This window comes from Protobothrops mucrosquamatus, unplaced genomic scaffold (assembly GCF_001527695.2).
Source record: "Protobothrops mucrosquamatus isolate PMUCROS unplaced genomic scaffold, P.Mucros_1.0 scaffold76, whole genome shotgun sequence".
Taxonomy (NCBI): domain Eukaryota; kingdom Metazoa; phylum Chordata; class Lepidosauria; order Squamata; family Viperidae; genus Protobothrops; species Protobothrops mucrosquamatus.
Genome location: NW_015386453.1, coordinates 136,166 through 159,989, shown reverse-complemented (window position 1 = coordinate 159,989; position 23,824 = coordinate 136,166). Strand labels below are relative to the sequence as shown.

The following is a 23,824-nucleotide window of genomic DNA, read 5'->3' as shown; positions in this document are numbered from 1 at the left end:
TTTACTCCATCCTCTTTGTGGTCCCCAAGGCATCGGGAGGTTGGAGAGCTATCTTGGATCTGAAGGGACTGAACCATTTCATAGCCTACAGGCGGTTCAAAATGCAGTCCCTCAGATCCATCCTGGCCAGTATCAGGAAGGGAGATTACCTCTCTTCCATAGATCTGACAGAGGCTTATCTTCATGTCCCAATCAGACCACACCACTGCAGGTTCCTCCGTTTTTGCCATGGTCACAGGCATTACCAGTACAGGGCTCTGCCCTTTGGTCTTTCTTTGGCCCCTCGCGTATTCCCAAAGCTACTGGCGGTATTGGCAGCCCATCTCAGGCTGATACCTGTAAGAGTACAGTGTTACCTGGACGACATCATTGTCCAGTCCAGGTCATTCCGGTTAGCACAGCTGGATCTACAAATCACAATTCAGACCCTGCAGAGACACGGCTTCTCCGTGAATTTCAAAAAGAGTCACACCTTTGCAAGGTCCAAAAGAACAGGGTGGTTCCCCTAGTTCAGCTGTCTCAGCTATTGGGGAAAATGATCTCGTGTCTAGGCATAGTGCCTTGGGCACGACTTCACTCCAGACACCTACAGTGGTTCCTCCTACCTTTCCAGAGGAAGAACATGAGTTCCTCTGTACGGAAAGTGAGGGTCCCTCATCACACTCTGCTGTCACTACGCTGGTGGGTGTCGCCAGCCATACACAAAGGTTCACTGTTCAAGGAGCCTCACAGACTCGTCCTGACCACGGACGCCAGCTTGTTCGGCTGGGGAGCGCACTTGCAGACTCACATGGCACAGGGACAGTGGAACCAATCCGATCTCGCTCACAACATCAATTGGTTGGAGCTCAGGGCTGTACACCTGGCTCTACACCAATTTTCCCACATAGTAGCGGGAAGACACGTCCTGGTAATGACGGACAATGTCGCAACCAAAGCCCATGTCAACAGGCAGGGGGGGACCAGGTCCTGGACACTCATGCAGGAAGCTCTATCCCTGGGCCTGTGGGCAGAATCCAATCTGGCATCCATTTGCGCAGAACACATCTCCGGGGAGGCGAATCGTCAGGCCGATTCTTTGAGCAGGGTATTGATAGACCATTCAGAGTGGTGCCTAGATCCGTCTCTTTTCAGGAGAATAGTGGAGAGGTTCGGACACCCTCAGGTGGACCTGTTTGCCTCGTCGACAAACGCTCAATTACCCAGATATTTCACAAGGTTTCCATCACGGGGGGCGGAGGGGACAGATGCGCTCCGCAGTCCTTGGCCCAAGGGGCTCCTGTATGCATTCCCCCCTCTCCCTCTGATTCAGGCTGTCATCAGGAAACTGCTTTTAGAACAGGCGGAGTTGATCCTGTTGGTCCCTCACTGGCCAAGGAGACCTTGGTTTGCAGACCTCGTGGATCTGTCGGTCTCTCCGCCATGGAAGATCCCACCAAATCTAGTCGCTCTCAGTCAGGGTCAGCTACAACATCCGGATCCGCAGTGGCTTCAGTTAGCCGCTTGGCACTTGAGCGGGAGAATTTAGCCAGGCAGTCATTTTCCCCGGACGTCATAGCGGTAATTCAGGCCTCTAGACGTCCTTCGACTAACAGAATTTATGACGCCACATGGAGGCATTTCTGCACTTGGTGCGCCTCCCGGAGGTTGGATCCGTTGACAGTATCCATTCCTGTTATCTTAGATTTCCTCTTAGAGGGCCTGAACAAAGGCCTGGCCTATAACACTATTCGTAGACAAATTGCTGCCTTGTCCTCAATTCTCACTTGTGAGAATCATACGCAACTGTCACATCACCCGACAGTCAGGGCTTTCCTTAAGGGAGCTGTTCACACTGCTCCTCCCGTAGTGCATAGATACCCCACGTGGGATTTACCAAAAGTATTGCAGGTTCTCACGGGGCCACCATTTGAACCTATCAGGTCTTGTTCTTTGCACTTCCTTTCTTTGAAAGTCGCCTTTTTGATCGCCATTACTTCGGCAAGGCGTATCTCTGAGCTGGCTGCGCTTTTAGTCAGAGGTGACCTCTGTACCTTTCTGGATGACAGGGTGGTCCTCCGGTTGGACCCATCCTTCATCCCGAAGGTCAACACTTGGTTTCACAGGTCTCAGGACCTAGTTCTTCCAAATTTTTGTCCTCGACCATCCCATCGTCTGGAAAGGCTGTGGCACACGTTGGACGTATGACGGGCCATACATCACTACGTAAAACGTACAGAACCTTTTCGCAGAACTGAGGCTCTGTTTGTGTCTTTCCATCCTTCTTCCAAAGGTCTGAAGGTATCATCTTCGACCATTGGAAGATGGATCAGGGCATGCATTTCTTATGCATACAAGTCTCAGTCTCTTCAGGTTCCGGCAAATGTCACAGCTCATTCCACGCGTAGTGCAGCCACGACTGCGGCTTATTCTGCACAGGCTTCAGTAGAAGAGATTTGTCGAGCAGCCACCTGGTCTTCTCCCTCTTCCTTTATAAGACATTACAAACTTGATCAGTTTGCGGCAGCTGATGCGGCCTTTGGCAGGAGGGTCTTGCAGAGGGTGGTGGCGGCTCGTGACTCACAGACCTAGATTTCCCTCCCATTGGGGGACATGGGGGCTTGGGTATGTCCCATCGGTGGAGGCTACATCTCACATGCTGTAGAATGGGCGTTGTCTTACCTGAACGCCATTTCTCAGCATGTAGATGTAGCCTCCACACCTGCCCGTGTTGGTGGGTCTAGGCTGTATTTTCAGGAGGAGTGTTGTGTCAAATCAAGTGTGCTTCGCCTCGTCAATCAACAAACTGGGGAAGGACAGCCCAAGGAGGCGTGGCCAAAGTTTGATCTTAGTCTAAACTGAGCAAGGAGGCATTGATAACCCATCGGTGGAGGCTACATCTACATGCTGAGAAATGGCGTTCAGGTAAGACAACGCCCATTCTAGTCCTCATTGGAAACATATATCTCAATATTTATCTCTGCCTGCTCCTTGACATTATTTCAATGCAAGTAGTCATGTCACAATTGGAGTAAAGGAAAAAAAAAAAGGAAAAGAGCCTTGAAAACCCATCTATTCCATGCGGCCGGCCTGGCATAGTTTTGATTGGGCTTTGCTAGGGGTTTTATATGGGGTATTTTAGAGCAGGCTTTTTATTCAATATTTATTGTGATTTCTATTATTGCCTGTTCACCGCCCTGAGTCCCGTAAGGGAGATAGGGCGGTATATAAATTTAAATAATAAATAAATAAATAAATACAGGTATCAATAAAGAATCAGAAGAGGCACAAACAAATGAAAGTAGAAAAATACCAGGATTTCACATAACTTACTCACCCTTTGGAAAATAGAGCCATTATGGTTGGCTGCTTGCCAGAACTACGGGTGATCCTGGAGCTGGTTGAGGTTCCTGCAAATTCATTTAAAAAAATGTTTCCAGGCAGAAATTATGGCTGCCATTTTAAAAGTGCTTAATGTAGGCTATACACCCGATTTAAAGGAACACATCTAATCTCCATGTATTATGCTCTAGTAAGGAGGTTGCCTATTGCAATATTGCAGGGATTTTTTAGGCTGCGATAGGAGACAGAGTTTATGTGCTCTGTATATGTGAGGGAATGCAAAGATCTAGACATCACTGGTACACATAAGGAGGTCCCCTGCAATTTTGTTGCTATGGGAGATGTTTGCCTACCTCCCCTCTTAAGATTATTTATTGCATTTTCTTTTAAAATGTTTATCCCCTTTCAAAACAAAGTTTTCTTAGGGAGACCTACTTCTGAAAATTGCAATAAAAATATGCTAAAATTAAATGGAGGGTCCCACTGTAAGGTTGCTTACAACATTATGTTGGCCAGTTGAGACTAGTGATGGGGGAAAATAACCAAATTTCTATAAATGTTAAGCTATTCTTGTTTAGAGACAAGGATGGTCTCTTTAAGGCCCAAATGTACGGCTAACCTCCTCTCCCCCAGGCAAATGTCTGTCAAGTAGATAATACACATCTTACTTCTATTCTCACTATTGGACTTGCTCTTCCTGCCTCTTCGAGCTTTTGGAACAAATGGTGAAGATAATGGGGTTGAGGAGGAAGATGAGGCAGCCTCTTCAACTTCCATGCCACTTTCCTCCTTCCCCTTGTTCTCCGCTCTCTCAGAGTCTTCATCACTGCCATAGCCACCATTTTCTGAGCATCCATTGAGCTTCTGGCCAAATGCCAAGTTGTCTCCATTTTCTAAAGACAGTTCTCTATGGAGCAGGGCTTTGACTTTGGCCAGGTAGAGTTCCTGTAGTAGAAGGAAAAGACTAGAAGGTTGAACATATTTATAGATGAAGGGGATTTCGTTTGTGATTCCATGAGACGCTGCCTCCTAGCTAACCAGGATCATCTCTTTAGCATAATTCATTTTAATTCTATAGGTTTCAGCTCTTAAAATTATGAATGTCCATTATTTCCGTTTAAAAAAAGAAATAGGGACAACCATTTCCATGACTCATGGAAGTAGCTAGTGTGCCAATAACCAACAAAAGTATTGGTTTAGGAAATTTATGAGCAGGTTCTCGCTATGCTGATAACATGCATGTTTGCATACTCCATCGCATGGAGAAAGAACATTGTGTGTGTGAAGATTGTAAAAAGCGTATCTTATTTTGTTATTCTACTTAAGTAGGTTAACTAAGATAATTACAATTTTTTATTAGTAAATCCCAAGTTATGTTTTTACAGTTCTATTATTTAAGTAGCATACTTAAATTATTATGAAAATAATTTAATATTAATACCTGAAATATGAATGGAATCCTCACTAATGATGTATTGATCCTATTATAAAACAATCTGAATTACTCATTAAAAAAGACAGATTTCAATCTCCCCAGCATAAATCTGGAATTTTAAAATTTAGCTTTAGTGGGAAATTGTATACAGGTAGTAACAGTTCACTTAGTGACTGTTCAAAGTTGCAACGGCAGTGAAAAAAGTGATTTATGATCATTTTTCACACTCATAACCTTTGGTAGCATCCCCATGATCATGTGATCAAAATTCAGACGCTTGGCAACTGGTTCATACTTATGGCCGCTGCAGTAATGTCACAGGGTCATGTGATCTCTTTTGCAACCTTTTGACATGGAAAATCAATGGGGAAGCCAGATTCACTTAACAACTGTGTTATTAACTTATCAACTGCATTGATTCACTTAACAACTGTGGCAAGAAATGTCGTAAAGTGGGCCAAAACTCACTTAACAACAGAAATGTTGGGCTCAATTGTGGTCATAACTTGAGGGATGACCTGTTTTGACATTTTATTTTATATTTTACTTAAAAAAAGTGATCCCGCAATATTGTTCTTTGCTCAATGGAAGGATGTAAAAAGTTTCAAATTCCAGGAGCAAAACTGAATATTGTTTGAAATAATACAATTCTACAAGCAAGAGACAATTTTCTCGTAGTGACATCCTTAGCGAAGTAAATACTTTACTGGATTTAAATTTCAGAATGCCACGTTTGGAAGTTCTTCCAACGAAAAGAGCAAAAAGAGATACTCAGTAGTCAACTGGGGTATGTGTTTTCCTATTCAGTTTAAGAAGTTCAAAGATTTCAGGGATATGCAGCAACACCAGCAAATTCAGATGCTCAAAAATAATCTCTTTTAAAACTGAGGCTGTGGGGGTTCTGAATGATCAGGTCTTGTTCCTATAACAGGGCCAATTATACATGTATTAGTAGCATAAGTTTGCATTTTGATTTCCAGACTTACTTTGAAAAACTACATAAATTGATAGCAATTCTCAGGTCATGTCTTTCTTCCTATAGATTAATGGTATATATGAGAAATTTTCAGATATGCTTAAATCACAAAGCAAAAGAATTTGTTTTCTCTAGCAGTGTGCCTTGATCAGATGTGCAAGTTGAGATATGCAACAAAAACTTGCAGGAACAAAATTAGGCTTGCAGCAACCACGCATCCTCTCATTCTGAAATCACTGCTAACATTAATTGTAAGGCAGGCAAAGCAAACAATAGTTGAACACAATGGGATGAATCTATTTATCTTGATTACCCACCTCAGAAAGTTCCTCTTTGCGCAACTTAGTCTCCAGATCTTTCAACTGATTTTGAACATCTACTTGTAAGAAGCCATGTATCAAACTCAATTTTTCTTTAACACATTCCTAAAGTCAGAAAGGGGAAAAGACTAGGTGAGTACCACAGCTAACAACCCAGGTCTGCAGAAGCCTCCCAAGCAATAGAAGCAGAAGGATATTTCATGATTCTTCATGGGAAGGGTGCAGTGAGAAGTTTGTTACTTACTCTTTCACCAAGACCATCTTCATCCCTCTCTAGATCTTTCAGCCTGTTTTTAAATCAAAACACAAAGACATCATAAATTAGTTTTCTATTTTGCCCTCTTGAGTTTTGGAGGAAATTTCCCCTCTGAAATGAAGGCCAAGTTAGAGGATCAACAACCAATTTAGATATACACAACCCCTTTGATCTGTGACTTTTATCACAGTAGGATATAGTTCCTAGTGACACTGTCATATTGTGCCAAGCCAAGGTTTAAGTATGGTTTGTTGGACAAGTTATTGTTGGCTTGATAGACATAAAAAGACAAATCCATGAACAGATTGGCTCAGCACAATATATGTGAACCAGACTGTTGTGGGCAATCAAAGGAGATTCTTCACTGAGTGAAGATCTCAGCATTCCATGAGTACACTTCTTTTCCATAGCAAGAGGGAGTATGTAAACTTGAGTCTTCCTCTGGATCTCTGTTAGAATCCAAGAAATAAAGGATCACATTAAAAATACCCTTTAGGACTGCAACAATATTTGTCATATTGTGCTTAGATGGGGGGCAGCTTCTAAAGTAAATGAAGCCTGAGGTCATTAGCACTAAAGATCGGTGGAAATATCTGACAGTCAGGAACAGTATTTGTGTTACACTTTAATCCCTGCATGCATAATTTAAATATATTTTGATTGTGCATCTTGCTAAAAGCAATTCTGATGGAGCTTGGGTTGAGGAAAGAATTCTCACTTTTAGAAGATAAACTACCTCAAGTACTTGCATTGAACATAATTAAAACTGGTGATTGAGAATTGAATCCTCATATATCAATAGGTCTAGTGCAGGCATGTCAAACTGCCGGCCCATGGGCCGGATGCGTCACACCAAAACAGCACCCACCCCATTGCTGCCAATGGGGGAAAAAATCGTGATATGTCGCGAGTTTGACATGCCTGGTCTAGTATCATGTGAAGTATGGTTTGGCAGCTATCTGTCAGGCATAAGCTAAGGATAAAATGGTCTAATTTAAGATAGATGACCCATTCTTCATTCTAGGGAAACAAGGAATTCATATATTCCTCTTCCTCATTAAAATAGTTGAACTTATAAAAGCAGTAAACTCAATTTGTGTTTTAAAATCAGGCAAAATCACTTCTTGCACTGAGAATAGGCTGGCTGATCAACCTGGCATCCAAGAAACCCCCAAACCAATAGGATTTGTTAACATTATTCCTCTGATATTGCATCTACCAATGGGAACACCTTACATACATATGCACAGCTTCCTTTATCCAGAGCACCTGCAAATTCCTTAGGTTGCGCCAAAGGAAAATACATGTACCAGGAAGTAATAGGCCTAATAGGCCTTTTCTGACCTTCTCTGGCTGACTGGAAAAACCACTTAGCTCCCATTGTCTTAGTATGAGTAAAGCAGTTCAGCTGGCAATAAACACTAATGTAATAAAAGTAACTAGGTTCACCCATGGCCAGAAAAGGCAAAAAGAAGGGAAAACTAGCTTGATTTAAACCATCTTTCCTATACTTGATGAGATCTTTTCGGGTTACAAATCCAACCATGCCCAGCTACCTCAAGCAATCAAAGGGCTTGAAGGAGGCTGCAATCCAAATTACCTTGAGGCTCCCAAATTGGGGAAATTCTATAACATTCTAATAGGAGTAATCAAAATTAAAGGAGGAAAAAGTCTACATCGATTAATATATATTTCAAAAAATGAGATGGTGTTAAAGTTCAATTCATAGAGAAAATACCCAATTCATCCCTTTATTAATAATCCAGTTTTGCTCACATTACAAAAAAGATGACGAGACTTTGGAAAAAGTGCAAAGAGCAGCAACTAAGACAGGGGTGTCAAACTGCCGGCCCATGGTCCAGATGTATCATAGCAAAACCGCACCCACCCCACTGCTGGCAATGGCAAAAAAGTCGTGATATGTTGCAATATGTCACGTGACGTTGCGAGTTTGACATCCCTGAACTAAGATGATTAAAGGCCTGGAGATTAAATCATATGAAGAATAGTTGTAGGATTTGGGTTTGGCTAGTCTAGAGAAAAGAAGAACTATGGGGGACATGATAGCAATATTCCAATGTTTGAGAGGTTGCCACAAAGAGGAGGGAGTCAGCTTATTTTCCAAAGCACCAGAGGGAAGGACAAGAAACACTGGATGGAAACTAATCAAGGAGAGAAGCAACCTTGAATTAAGGAGAAACCTAACAGTGAGGACAATTAACCAGTGGAACAGCTTGCCATCAGAAGTTGTGGGTGCTTCATCAGGGGAGGTTTTTAAGAAGAGACTGGATAATCAATTGTCTGAAATGATATAAGGTCTCCTGCTTGAGCAGGGGGCTGGACTAGAAGACCTCCAAGGCCCCTTCTAGCTCTATTCTGATTGAATACCATCTTAGAGGATGTTTCTAATTGGCAAGAGTAATTCCACAACCAAGAATAGTTCTCTTAATTTCTATGCAGCAGAGGTATAGAGAACCCAAAGCCTCATCTCATACTTCAGATCGAAATCTATAGCTGCCAAGACAAAGGCAGAGATAGCAATTATAAGCACAGGTAATGATTTCCACACACAAACACAAAATCTATTCATAGAGACACTGAAAAACATGCCTTAGGGCTTCAACCTTTTTTACAGGAAATACTGTTTTGGGTTATTTGACTTCTTCTGATCCCTTCTTTATTGTAGTACCAGCTAAAAAAACCATTTCATTAGATTACTAATATAGTAAAACAAGACAAACTGAATGCCCAGTTTTCTATCTGCTTTCACCTAAAACTATATCATAAATTGGAAATGTGAGAAACAGAACACAAGATATGGATATCATGGGAAAAGAGTTTTCTTGTGGCTCAAAGGACTCTTTGTACTACTGACTTCATAGTTCAGAGTGATCACACTGCCCCAGAGACAATGACATGCAAACAGGTAAAAAGAAATTACAGGTAGATTCTGGGCCAAAGATTTCCTAACTTCTTTCAAAACAAAACAGTAGTATACCTTCTAGTAAAGGTAGACAGTTATTGAAGAAGATATTAATATATTCTTCTGGATCTCATCATTCAACTGTGTCTATAGCCGTACAAGAGACTGGTGCCTATGAGACAACAGTGTTAAGACCCTCTTTGGATTACATTTCATTTACTCCCATGTGTAAAGATAGTCAGAAACATGATCAAAATGTCAACAGCAATACCAGAGACCAAAGTATTTCTACTACTCCAGTGAAGTCAAATGCTTTCCTGTGGAGGCATATCAGGGAACTGTCCTCTCCATATATATTTTGTCAGTACTATTCTGGTTATATAATTTAGCAAGCTATATGGCTATACTGCTTTTTTACAAAGACCTCTTCGTTCGAAAACTGCCTTTTTTTTCTTTGCTTTGATTGGGGAAAAAACCTCTCTGGAGACTCCAGATACATTTCAGGTTGGAATTTCCAAATTTATATCCTAGAACTAATACAGACTAGGTTGATCAAAGAAGGATGTCAGCTGTTATTATTATTCATCGCCATTTAAAATGGGCTATACTTACTCCGATTAAAGTGTTTACCTTTTGACTTTTTATTCATATTCTTCATAATGCTGCTTGGCCTTACTCTGTAAAAACATCCCCACCTTCACCTGGTGTGTAATTAAAATATTTCAGCTTCATGCATTTGACAGCTGGGCCATAGTTATAAAATTTTCTACTAGTACTACAACTACTACTACAAAAAAACCCCTAGCTTTTAAAATTGTAACAACTATATTTTTTCTGCAACTGACAAAAAAAAGTATCCCTCTGTGCACCCACTTCCTCTCATCTTTAGCCACTATGGTTAAACTTGCCACAAAGCTAGTTGGTTTATGTTCTTGATCAGCTGCACAATCACTCCAATATAAGCTCTGCTTTACTGTTTTAGCCTGAGTATAAGATTTGTTTAGGGTCAAGCAGAACTTTAAAAAAAATCTTGAGGGCAAACCTTGAACCATCCCTTGCTCCACTGTTAAAATAAGTTCTTTAAATAATTCTCAGCTGAGAATCATTTTCATTCTACAAAATCAATATGCCACATGGCTAACAATTACTGTAACAATTATAAAAAAGAATAAATTTTAGTTTCTTTCGTCTTTTCTGTTTCCCCATTTTTTAAAAAAAATATTTTTAAATGAAAGCAACCTCCTGGATCAGTGACTTGTCACAGTAACCAAAAAACCTTCAGCTTCACATTGCTTCTTGATTAATCATGCAATTTGTAAATTTCCTGCCAAAACAAACTAGCTGAGGTTTCATTTTAAAACATTCAACCAAAGCTGTTCAAAATTTTACTCTGTGACTGCATTTCTCTATAGTGGACTCATTGCTCCCCACTGGCAATACAAGGCAGGGCAAGGGAGCACTCCAAGGTGCAAGAAAAATTTAAAGGACTTTGCTGATACAAGGTCTTATGACTCTTCTCTTATGACCATAAAACCACATCAAAACCAAGGGTGACAGTTCCATAATAGAAATTAGAAGAAGCCAAGGAGATTTTATTCCGATAGAACTGTTGACTTGGATGGAATTTCATTACAAATCCTGCCAAGAATGGCAATTATGTATTACAACTGTCATGAAAATGGGGACAAGAGAATAAATAGAGTTGAGAAAAATTCAAGTGTTGAAGTTCTGTCTGAAGGGCAGGTGAGCAAGTTCCTGCCCATTGTGACTCCAAACAACAGTCTCTCAGAAGGAAGGAGATAGCAAATAAATGTACCATGTGGTACATCTAGTGTGCTTGCTCACAAGGGTCATAGTAGGGAAGGCTTACATATAGTATCCTTAAAGGTAGTACGTTAGCTTCCAGGCAATTTAATGAGAAGCTGAAAAAGAAAGAGAAGGAACACTTTCCTTCTTCCAAGCTCTCCATGGTTGCACAAAAGTCAACTCATTCCCAATAAGCACTCATTTTTTGACTCCATTTTGCAGGCAGGTCTGAAAAACCACCTAAAGTAGACTTGAGAGCTGGAACACAGAGACTTAGCAGATACTAAACTAAAGAAGCAGGAAAGAGCAACATTTATTTTGCCTCAAAATTTATTTTTCAGCTGAGGAAGAAAAGGAATAATTGTATATGTAATCTGTTTTCTAACAACCTTAAGAGGGCTTATAGAACTTAAAACCTAAATCTGATGAATGGTAAAGATCAAATATTTTCCCATAGTACAAAGAAACTGACCTATGTCCGTAGCAACACTATTGGAGTGAAGAGGCTGGGTTGGGGAAAGAGACGAAGAATGCTTCATACATTTCTCTGGTGGAGGATAATAGCTATCCATTCCAGTGAAAGCGAGGAAGCAAAAGGACTTAAAAAAAGACAACTTGTTTTGAGCCAACATGATAATGTGCACAGCACTGATTATTTGGAGCAATTGTCAGATAATTCTGCCCAGGGAAAGAGGCCCACAAAAACCCACCTCCATTAGAAAGAGCCAGGTTCCATTGAAATGCAGCGCGCTGCTGGAAGTGCCAGAGAGCAGAAAGCCACCACCCCATACTGCAAGCTCATGATTGCCAACAACCCAACCCATGTCATTCCTCCCCCCTTATTTTTATGCAGAAGTCAGGGCATGTTAACCAATGCTTCCTGAACCGCGTGTGTGCGCCTGCGTTAATCCTTGCCCTAAACACAAACAAATGTTCCCGCCAAGATGCGCTTTCAACTGGAAAAGAAATTCGTTTTCACTTCCTGTCCCAGATGGCAAGGGGTGGCATAAGGAGAAAAAAAAGGAAGGGCAGAGGAAAGATGAGGCCCATATGCTTGTGAGATATACAGTGGTTAATGTCTGATGCTCTACGCAGTGATTCATATTCCTACATTCCCACCTCCACTCAAAAAGCAGCTGGCACCTTTGAATGTTTTTAGTAAAAATTAGCAATCCCCTCACTTCCGATTGCTCTTTTTTTTCCTTTTTCAATAGTTGCCTTGGAGAGAGACAATTCTACTCAAGAGATCCCAAGACTGAAGGCCCTAAAACTTGATAAGATAACGTAATTATCTTAACTGATTTTAGGAACAAATTAAACTAAGTTTTGTCACTTGACAGGTATGGGGGGGAAAGCGGGAACTAAGGAGAAGGTCAAACAGTCCTAGGAACAAGAAACAGAACAGATTCCCATTCCTTTATCCAGGTAAAATATCTTCCCCCTCCAAGGGGTGAAAAAAACATTATGTAAAGAATTTAAAGGGCCTTGCACTTCTGGTCACTATCTCGGAGAAATATCCTTTTTTCAAACTAGGGAACCACAAAAATGCTTTCTCCTAATTATCCCCCCCCCCAAAAGGGACTCAAAAATCCACTGCAGGCTATTAAAAGTGGGAGGGGGGGGGAGAAGAGAATTAGCACCTTCCTTTACTTCTCTCCATACAGTTCCGAGCTCCCTTGTCGCACTTCCCCCCTTCGGGAACTTTTTCGTCCCTGCATAACCCAACGGCCGCGCGGCACGTCTGGGCAGGCGAAATATCGAAACCGGGAGTCCGGGATTGTCAGTTTGGAGAACGGAGAGGTTCACCATCAAGCAGGAAGAGGGTAGAGGAAGCACGAGGGGTCCCGCTCCCCTTGCCCCGAAATGCAAGTGGGGGGGGCGACTACGGGGACGATGAAGGGGAAACCCCCCCTGCTCCCCGCCCAGATTAGAAGGGTGCCTAAGACCAGCCCCAGCCTCCGCAGAAGCTGTGCCACGGGCGGGGGGGGAGGTCAACGTGCCCTCGGGACAGGACGGGGGAGCGAATAACCTTCGGCCGGGAATCCGCCGGCCGAGTCCTCCCCGGCGCCGAGTACTCACCGCCTGCGCAGCTCCTCCGGGGTCAGCGGAGCGGCCTGGGCGGGCATCGGGACCGGCAGGACAGCAGGCAAGGATCCGACGGGAGCCGATTTGGCGCGCACCGGGGAGGGAGGGGGCGGAGCGGCTTCGGGATAGACCATCCTACACAGGGGGGGAGGAGAGGGGAGGGAGGAAAGGGCGGAACTTATCAAGTCGCCATTCAGGGAGAGGGAGAAACCAAACGGCGGGGGTGGGGTGAGAGAGAGAAGCGGACGGGTGAGCGGGGAGCGCGCGCAGGAGCTGCCCTGTGCAAAGCTGAGGCTCGTTATTTTCGGCTTTCTGGTTTCCAAAGGCAGCTGGCTCGGTGCTGCCGGGAGAGGCAGGCTGCAGGGCGCGGGAGAGCAATATTTCGGCTTCCCCCCCCTGATTTTAGCTCACGCAGCCTTTGCCCATAGAAACTCGTTATAGATAATAGCGTAGGAATTTTGCTGGTTCAGTTCAGTCCGGCACTTTCCCTGCTTCCCCTGACCACCTGGAAAATTCAAATAAAGAAGGCAGTAATCTTCCCGTACAGCTTGTTCCCACAGTACCTGAATATTCCAAATATGTGGCCATTCAAATCATGGGCTGAAGCTCTTTTTTATCACTGCTTTCCTGATGCACAGTTATTTTGAGCTCAGTGATCCATATTCTGCTAATATTCATCATAGATTCCTTAATATATTTGGACTGTATTTGACTAATAGAAAAGAATATCTGTACTTAAGAACTGAACTGTAGAATTTTTGGTGCTCTCTGAGCTTGGTTAGTTGCAGATATTTCATTACTAGTTCAAAATACCCTGAATTATGGAACTCATCAATCTGCCTCACTACCTATTTTCGGTGTGATGGACAAATATACCAACAAATCAGAGGAACACCCATGGCATCACCACTCATCAGAGACTGTAATGCAATCTCTAGATATAGCATTCCAATGCATAGAACTAAAAGACTGGATCTGACACCCTTGTCATAATAAAAAAAGAATAGCTAGAGAAGACACATGGAAAAATCAACATTTTTAAAGGAATAAAATTCACAAGTAAAGAAGAAAACAACACTCTTCCTGGATATCCTCATAAGCAGAGGAAATGGCAGCAGATCAGAAATACTATTGAAAAATGACCCATACTAACCAAGTGCTCCATTACCAAAGTAACAATCCACCATAGCACACAAATAAACTAAAGCCCTCCAGAACATCTTAAGAAAACCAAAAGACCCAGCAGCTCAAAAAGAAAAAAACATGAGCCATTTACAACATACAGTTTAAGAACTATAATAGCTGCTATGTAGAACAGACAGGCAGAGGACTAGCTGAGCGCATCCATGAACATCAACTAGCAGTCAGAAGATAGGATAAAAACTTAATTTCACAATACATGGACAGACTTAACCATAGTTTCAGCTAGGAAACTATCAGCATCCAAGACAAAGCTAAATACTAGGGAATTCCTGAAAATTTGGCACTCTGACAAATCAGCCATTAACAGGCACATAGAGATTAACCATATTTATGCAACATTCAAAAGAGACAATAAAAAACTAAGAAGGAAACAAAAGACCAGAACACATCCTCTCCAGCAGCCAATACCCAGATAAGAAAGGATTAATACTAGACAAACCATCAGGCAGAAAACAATACCCTAATCAAGAAACTACCAAGTAGACAAATAGTCAAGCAGACAATCAGAGAACAATGCCCTAATCAAGAAACTACCAAGGCGACAACCACATCCCACCCACACTGGCAGGCCAAGCTTCTATATATAAATGGAGCAAACCCCACACTTACTAGCATTGATGAAATGTTACCTAATCAGGTAATTAAATGCTTGCAAACAAACAACTAAGATCAGAGCGCCAAGAATTTGATACTGCCTTGGATCAATAGTGCATCACCATTCTGGATGCATCAGATTTGTTCTTTGCCAAGGCATGAGCTCCCAGTTAATTTCTCATATAATCCAAACAGCAATTTTGACTTTTACAGCTCATCCCAAGAAAGGAGGGCGGAAGGCACTCCTGGGCCTGTCAGCATTTTAATTTTTCTTTAGGCCTCTCTTTGTGTCTCTCCCACCCTCCCATTTATGTAGCAACTGGTGAAGGAAAGGGCAGGGTCACCATAGGCAAAATTGAAGTCTAATTGCAGTACTATACTGTATAGGCAAAAGAACTCAAGTGCCCTATGTGAAGAACATTTCTCTACCCTCCAACCTCCATGACCTACAAAGGTTCAAGTAACAAAAGTAACTTAATCTGAAGATGCTAAGCTAGCAATTGTTTGTTTATATGGGATGGGGTAACTCTGATCAGATGGAGCAGCACAAGAAAGAAAGCATTGAAAGGGATCACTAGGCCACTGAGTCCAACCCCCTGCTCGGTTCTGGAATCCAAACTCAAGCATGCAGACAAATGGTCTAGCCTTCACTTGTATAACTCCAGTGAAAGGGAGCTGACTACTTCACTAGATAATCAATTTCACTGTCAGAATATTTCTAGCTTGGGGAAGTTTTTTGGGTATTTAAGGCAATCTTACTTTCCTGCAGCTTAAATCCCTTTTTATGAGTCCTGTGTAGCCTTCACTTTTTTGACATTCTTTCCAATTTTAGGTTACTTGTATATCTTCTTCCTTGATGGTTTGTCCTTCTTTTCTATCTTCTGCATGTTTCTTTTTCATTCTCAGATCTTCATTAAAGGAAACTGAAGAGAACTTCCCTAAGATCATTAAGCTTAGTTACATATAAGTTCACATGAACCAAGATAACTTTGATGTATATCAGCAAATAAAGGAATGTATGAACTGGATGTATGTTGTAGTTTCAGAAATATAATTCATATAGGCCAAGTAATTCTATACCATTGTGTTCCACAAAAAAGTCAATTAAAAAGGAAAACTATGTAAGCGTTCTTAAAATAATGCAAAGGTGGATGTTACCTAACTATAAAAAAGCATTCATTAAATTCAGACAATAAAACTTTTTAAAAGGAGAAGCTGACAAAACCTCACATTTAAGATTGTAGCTCTGTCCAAGCTACACATTAAGAAGAAAAGCTAAGAAGAATATAAATGAAGGATCAGTTTGGGCCAGTCAACAACACACAATAGAATAGACTATGTTTGGGGGAATCTTGGAGTCGACTGAGTAAAACTACACTTGGTTCAGAATGCACCAATTTAGGTAGTTTTCATGCTCCTCAGTCTACTTGTATACAGTAATGTTATTACTTCTGGATGCAATTTAAGTTGCTGGTTGTCATCTCTGAAATCTTTCATGATTCAGGGCATCTGTAGAACTGCTTTCTCCCAATAAAGTTTGCTTCCCAATAAGATCAGGTGGAGTAGATGCTCTATGCCATCTTGCTCAGGGAATACCATCTACAGGGGCTACAGAAATGTGCTCTTTCTTTCTTTCTTTCTTTCTTTCTTTCTTTCTTTCTTTCCCCAGAGGAAATAATAATGTCTGTCTCCCAGGTAGTGGAATTTTCTTTTATTTGTGGTGGGGCTGATTGGGTTTTGCTCCCAGGGACTTAGATGTATAATTGTATGGATTTGTTTGTTGTTTTTTTTGCATGTTTGGGTTTTGTTGTTTTTATTTTTATTTATTTATTTTTATCCTGCATTATTTTTACAAATAACTCAAGATAGTGAACATATCCATTTTAACTTAAATTACCGGGGGGCGGGCAGGGGAATTATTCATCTTTCAGAGCTGGTTGTGATTTCAGTAGCTGATAAGCCCTGTAAAATACATACATAAATTATGAAGCTTTATTCTGCTCAGGAACTAAGCAATAAAATTGCTCAGTGGATTATGTGCCAGCAGTCACTGAGAACTTTTAGCAACCTCAGAGATTTTCTCCAGATGTTCGGTCCTCATTCTGGTCCTTTAGATTAGATGTTCAAATGGTGCACCATCTCTGTTGTAATTGATTCCATTTGTCTTGTTGCTGGTTCTCTTCTCTTTCCTTCCACCAGTACAGTGTATTGTAGATTTCAATCTTTGCATCATGTATCCAAAGTATAATAACTTGATTGCAGTCATTTGTGCCTCAAATGGAAATTCTGGATAAAATGTTTCATTTAGAGGGATCTTAAAATATCAGATCCTTGCTCTCGTATCTGGCTTATCCAGTAATTAATACAGTAAGTATATGCAAATGTGTTTAAGAATGAAAATATTTAATAAAATGGCCTACCTAAACTTATGACTTTTTTTACAGAGTCCTACAAAAATTGATGTTTTGTAGATAGTATTTATGTTACAATCTGATACAACTAATGATCTAAAATTCATCTGAGTGATCCAGAAACTCCTAGGAGAGGAAATTCTTTTATTTATGAGTCATAAATGGCAGTATAAAACACTTCTGAACGAATTTCATAGTACCCACATCACAAGGAGATTTACATTTGGCATATAATATTTTAGTATAGCTTCTTTTTAAAGGTACTTATGGGAGAATATCAAATCTTGCTAATACTGTAATGTAGTTCTCCTTTGTGGAGGCATTAACAGAGTTGTAAAATAACCCCTTTGTTTTTCTCACTCTGAGAGTGAGATGAGCGATACCTAATTTGATTTATCGTAAGTAATAAAGAATGCTCAGAAATTTGAGGTAAATATTTCTGCCTATCAATATCAATCGATCATTCATTCAGATGTTGTCTGATCATGGCTTTGCTTTTGAGAGTCTGACATCATGGGAACAAAGTGGCAGTGCCAGCAGAGTTCAGTTTTTCATTTAAAGCTCTTTTCTATGATGAATTAAATATGTCTGTTAATACCAATAGAAGAGAATATAAGCAGTTCAGGATTGCCCTGTAGAGCAGCGGTCCCCAACCTTTATGGCTTGGCGGCCCAGTGAGGAGGGAGAAGGGATCCAGCCTGCGCAAGTCGAGCTGTGTGTGTGCGCTGGCCACCTTCTTGCATGGCCCGTTTCTGAACAGTGGGCTGTGGCCCGGGGGTTCTGCTGTAGAGTTCCTCAGTGCTCTCTGAGCTTGACTGTTTGCTTGCAAACATTTTGTTACCTAGTATGGTAATGAAACATCTGAGAGCACTGAGGACTCCACATAACAAGACTGACCTAACAGGATGAATTCATTATTTAAGGCAGTAATTACATAAATTCACATTTGTGTCGCCAGTTTGCATAATCCCTCTTTAAGGCAAAAGGGAGGTGTTTGGTCTACCTTGGGCCATCAGAGGTACCACCTCCTCCCTCTATTGTTTGGAGTGCCCCCATAAGGCCCAAGAAGGAACCTGAATAAATAGTTGGGGTGAAGACCTTGTGGTTTCAAAGTTTAAAAGTTGCTGGGGCAAAATGCCTAACATGAGCTAAATAAAATTTATGAAAGGCAAACTCCTTTGACAGTGGCTTGATGAGTTTACTTTTTTACCAAATGTAAATAATATTACCCCCAGTTAGCTGAAACTGGAAATGCTTACAGAAGCTATGCAAATATACCTTTTTCCCCTTGTATACTATATGGGGAAAATATATATTCTACATAAAGAGAGTTTTGCATTTTTTCCCAGCAAGATAGCTCCAAAAGTAAATGCCTTGTGCCTTTAGGGCAAAACCTATGGGCTCAAATCCCATTAAAGGGATGAACATAGAAGGTATAGTATGGAAGCTTCCTATGCCTGAATAGTCCCCTTAAGGAGGAAGCCAATCATGTAGTGCCTGCTACTGGTCAGGATTTAATATAACACTTTTTTCCCCACAATCCTTTTTGTTCCTTCAAGTTACTGTTGACTCTTGGCAACTGCCTGAACAAATCCCTGAAGTTTTCTTGGCAATATTTTTGGAAGTGACTTGTCCTTGCCTCCTTAGGGCTGGAAGAGTGTGACTGGTCGAAGGTCACCCAGATGGCTTTGTGCCTAAGGCAAATCTAGAACTCCTGATCTCCCGATGCCTTAATTGCTACACCAGGCTGGCTCTCCAAAATGCTTATTTAAAAATGCTTATTTTATCTCAGGGTCACCTGTTACACTTACTTCTCTGGAGTTTCCTTATACGATCTGTTATTCATTTGAATGGCCTCCTCATTGCTGTAACCAGTGAGTATCTGTAAGGCTCTTCACTAAACAAGGAGACGCTTGGGACAACATGGCGTCATCACAGATGGATGAAATCTTGAATTTTATTTCCAAGAATGTCTTTAGGATCACATATTGGCAGATGCAGCCAAAGTCTTGAGAAGGGGATTAAGCCCTATATACAATGGATGAAGGGACCATGGAAAGAAGGGCTCCATAATTGAAATTAGTAGATGGGAAAAGGCTGTTAATTCAAGCAATAAATATTACTGTACAAAATATATTCTGAAGAAATTTCAGTATTTGGGGTTTTCCCCACAAACTTTCACTTGTTGATCATTCATGCTAGCAGAGCAGAAAAAAAAAATACATTGATAGATGATGTAATGAGAAGAAAATAGGCGGAAAAAACTCAAATGAACATTTTGGCATAATGGTCACATCATGCTTAATCCATAATGTGATTTCTTTGGTTTTGAGTTTAGCATGTTGGGTAAGCCCACCCAATTGTGGTTTATTCATGAACTGTCATTAAGCAACCATGAGTTGAATACATTATGTGAATTTAACTGGTATCTTGTAAAAGCTCTGGCAAAGCTTACTGCTTTGTTCTGAAGCTTATCTAACCACTCAAGAAAAAATATCATAATATCTAGATGGCACTAGGTATAACCTAAGATACTGGAAAATGTATTCAAGAGGCAGTGCCTGGAAAGAGAAGTGACATGGTCGGTCTTTGCAGTTTGTGTTTTGCTGCTTTGGTTTTTTGTTTTGTTTTTTACGCGTTTTGACTGTATATCTGGCATACACTTTCTTTTCTTTTGCCCTTTTTCTGTTATGCTGGTTTTATCTAGATTCTATATGTGACAAATAGGATATATCTGCATTTGTAAGTGGTGGTGGCGTCCCTGCTTTTATTTGACTTTGTAGAGATATGTAGTACAGATGGATCTTTTACATATGTATATATCTACAATTTTCTGAGCATCATTGGGTCTCTGTGAAACAGATAATTGAAATTCAAGTCTATCCTCTGAATTTAGGGGGCAAATTCTTTGTCTTTAAGTCTTTATTTCAGGAAAAAGAGTGATTTGGGTCCACCTATCTTTTCCCAATGTGTCTTTTAAGAATGTCCAGAACACAAGTTCCAAATTCCTAATGTTCACCCTGGCTCCAAAAGATTGGCATGCCTGTATTTTGAAGTACAAAACTTAAGGAAAAAAAGTTATGAGGCATTATGTTATATGATGGCTGTGTCATGGAGAGTGGTAGTTTAAATCTTGTAGCATTAAAACAGTCACAATGTGAAAAGAATACTATTGCCATTTCTACACTGTTGGTTTAATGCACCACTCTCCACTCTCTCCACTTTCTATGTGGTCAAAATCAGGCTGTTATAAAAGGGATGTGTGCATTACAAGTCCATCCTACGGCTATTGACATATCTTGCTTTGCAAATGTGCTATTCATTTCTGGCATGGTGATTGGTTCCTACCGTAATTCTGGGTTTAGTTCCCACCTCTCCTGTGGCACCAAACCAGCCAGCATGGAGAAACCTATTTAACAGGGAGATGTAATGAGAAAGGGGCAGATTAGATATCATTGAACAAGAACAAGACAATGTGTCTCACCTCCTGATGACTCCGAATCGTAAGCATGTGTTTAAATAAGGTTTTAAAGTAACTAAATTGAGCCAAACAACCTGTAATTTGGACATATATATTTTGATACGTGTGGAAATGCCCACTAGGGGAAAAAAAATCAGAGGCCTGTTCCTGTGAGATGCTGCTGTCCCTAAAAGCTAACTAAATGAAACAGGATGACCACTGAGCAAAATATGAATGCAACTCCCAACAGGGGAGCTGATACATAATCCAGAAAAGTACTTGGAAGCAGATGAAATTCAAGGCTCTTCTAATCCCTCCATTCTTTGAGTAAATATCTGTTCTTATTTTCAGAATGCTGCAAGAAGGAGGATTAAGGCTAGTGCCATTATTTTCAGGGTTGCATATATCTGCTACCCCCTTCCACCCAATATAATATGGCACAGAATCCATGTGGATAGTTGTTGTTTTTTTAAAAAAAATAGTGATGTCCAGAAGAGCTTGGGATCTAGCTAAAAAAGAGTTGGCTGGGAGAGAAATCACTGAGGCTAGTTGATGAGCAGAAAGAAGAAGAGTTTGCACCTCCTGACCTGCTAAAGGCATGTTTTTGTCACACCTGCAATGGATTTCCTGATCTCAAATTTTGCAAAAATGGCTGAAATTGCAAGCAGAGAAAGGGCCACATTTTGAACATGTGAAGATAGATGGAAACAGATTTATTTATTTTGTTCATTGCTGATGGAACTATGAATTGTTGTGGGGAAAAATAAGAGGGGGAAGGAATTTTAGGTATGTCTACGGCCTTGACTTATTTATAAAGTAATAAAGGCAGGATAAATAAATTAATAAAATTTTGTCAATTTTTATTGGTATTGTTTGAAATAGAAAGAGTAGTTTTGGTAAAATGTTCATTTTCACAGTCGCTATTCTTCCCAAGATTGATAGTTGTAGATTTTTCCATTTTTCCAAGTCTAATTGTATTTGTTTTAATAATTTTACATAATTATCTTCTTTTATTGTTGCACACCTTGCTGTTAGATATATCCCCAAGTATTGAACTTTCTTAGCTACTTGAAGGTCTGTTTTTTCTGATAATTAGGTTTTTTTGTTTATCTGTGAGGTTTTTAACTATAACTATAGTCTTTTCTCTACTGAGTTTCAGTCCTGCTACTTCTCCAAATTCTTCAATTTTTGCTAATAATTTAGGACTTGTCTCTAATGGATCTTCCAATATAAATACCAAGTCATCTGCAAATGCTTGTAGTTTGTACTTTTCATCTTTTATCTCCATTCCTTTTGATTTCTGGATCCTGTCTAACATTCCTGTTCAACACTTCCAGAGTTAAGATAAATAATAGTGGGGAAGTTGGTGCTTTCTATAGCATGCTGGATCAAGAGCCCTTTCAGCATTCAGTAAAAAAGCATTTACTGATATAAGCATGTTGCAGTTATACTTTATTATACTGACAGAGTTTTCAGATAATACAGTATATGTCGGCTCCAGAGTTGAAAAAGCTGCAATATTGTTTTGCCATCAGAAGATGGGGCTATTAACTTGATCTTAAAACCTTGAATTGCTAAACATTCAAATAGCATATATTTCTAGAAGAGTTATGAACTAATGTGCTTTTAAGAAACTCTTTGCTTGTGGGGAGAAAAGGAGGAACATCTTAGAGTTTACTATTAGGGGTTTTATTCCTTTGTATAATTCCATCCAAGCTGGATACTTATTAGAGCTAAGAAATGGCATAGGAAATCAAAGAGAAGCTTGAGGTTTGCTACTGCTGAAACCAACCATAAAATCTGAGTTAGCATATTAATGTCTTTCATTGATTAGGATTTGTTTTCTCTTTTCTTTTGTAAACCCACTTGGACTTGGCTGACTGCATGAGCAAATTTTAGGAATGGAGGGTTTGCAAATGTTCATTTGCTGTATGTAAATGTTCAGATTATTATTTGTAAAATAAGAGCTTTCACACAATTGACTGTTTGCTGAGAGATATGGCAATGGCCAAGGTTTACCCAAGGGTACTGGGTTAGTTAAGTTGCTAACAACAACAACAACAACAATAATAACAACAACTTTATTTAATTTGCATGCTGCCTGTTCCAGGACTAGGGGCGATTCTACAGTACTGCCAGCAAGCCTGGATTCCCAGGAATTGGCATTGGCTCTGAGAAATTATCATATGGCCGTTAAGAGGAATTCTCAAGCTGTAGTTTTTCCTATGCCTATGGGCAACTCAAAGCCCCAGCCATATGCAACCTCTTTTTTGTATCTGCCCCCAGCTATAAATCCTTTTCAATGGATTGCTGAACATCCATGTCCTCTATTTTGAGACAGGAAATACATTAAACTGTTTTGTAAACTCTAGGCTTAGCACACTTTTAAAAAGATAAAGGCCACCCCACCCCCAAACAGAAAAATACAGCTAATCCTAGCTCCAGTCACATGCATGACATGGCCCTGTTTGACCACCCCCTCTGTGCTGCTGCCCTATTTATCACGTACTTCTGAAAGTGACCAAGCGTGCTAGAATAACAGATCAATTCAAGAAGTTGCTGGTGAACATCAGTCAAAGGTCCTCTAGTGTATCATCAGCAACTATGCCCTGGGCATCTATGAACAATTGGGACAGATTCACAGAAAAGTGTATTCATCTGTAAAATTGTCAAAGGTTCTTTTCTATTCCAATTTCTTCATCCAGGAAGCTTTATGTAAAATTCAAAGGTTGAGGTTTTAAAACTTTGTGTCAAAAGTCCAGAAGTATCTACTTTAAATCATAATGGATATGGCCTACATCAGAAGAAACAAGTATATAATCAGATAGTTTTATATATGGGAATAAACCAGTGAAATCAGAGGAAATGGGGAATACAACAAAGAAACAAAATCAGTGTTAAACTAGCCTTCCCTAACCTGACATCATCAGATGTATTGGCCTCTGGTTGAGAAGGATGGAAGCTACATTATATATCTGAAGATACTAGCTTTGGGAATTAGATACTAGGTTGTGTTTTCCATCCTAGTGTTTAT

At 40.4% G+C, this 23,824-nt stretch overlaps 1 protein-coding gene across 1 annotated transcript in view; it reads right to left on the bottom strand.

Moving 5' to 3' along the window:
• Nucleotides 1-13,185, bottom strand: part of DNMT1 (DNA methyltransferase 1) — a 46,882-nt gene extending 33,697 nt beyond the window's left edge. Inside the window, exons 1-5 of the mRNA XM_015812218.1 lie at nucleotides 13,117-13,185; nucleotides 6,297-6,339; nucleotides 6,050-6,157; nucleotides 3,990-4,266; nucleotides 3,317-3,389 (exon numbers count right to left, since the gene is read on the bottom strand). Coding sequence (XP_015667704.1) covers nucleotides 3,317-3,389; nucleotides 3,990-4,266; nucleotides 6,050-6,157; nucleotides 6,297-6,339; nucleotides 13,117-13,163 — 548 coding nt within the window. The 5' untranslated portion in view covers nucleotides 13,164-13,185. The remainder of the gene's footprint in view (nucleotides 1-3,316; nucleotides 3,390-3,989; nucleotides 4,267-6,049; nucleotides 6,158-6,296; nucleotides 6,340-13,116) is intronic.
• Nucleotides 13,186-23,824: the final 10,639 nt, after the last annotated feature.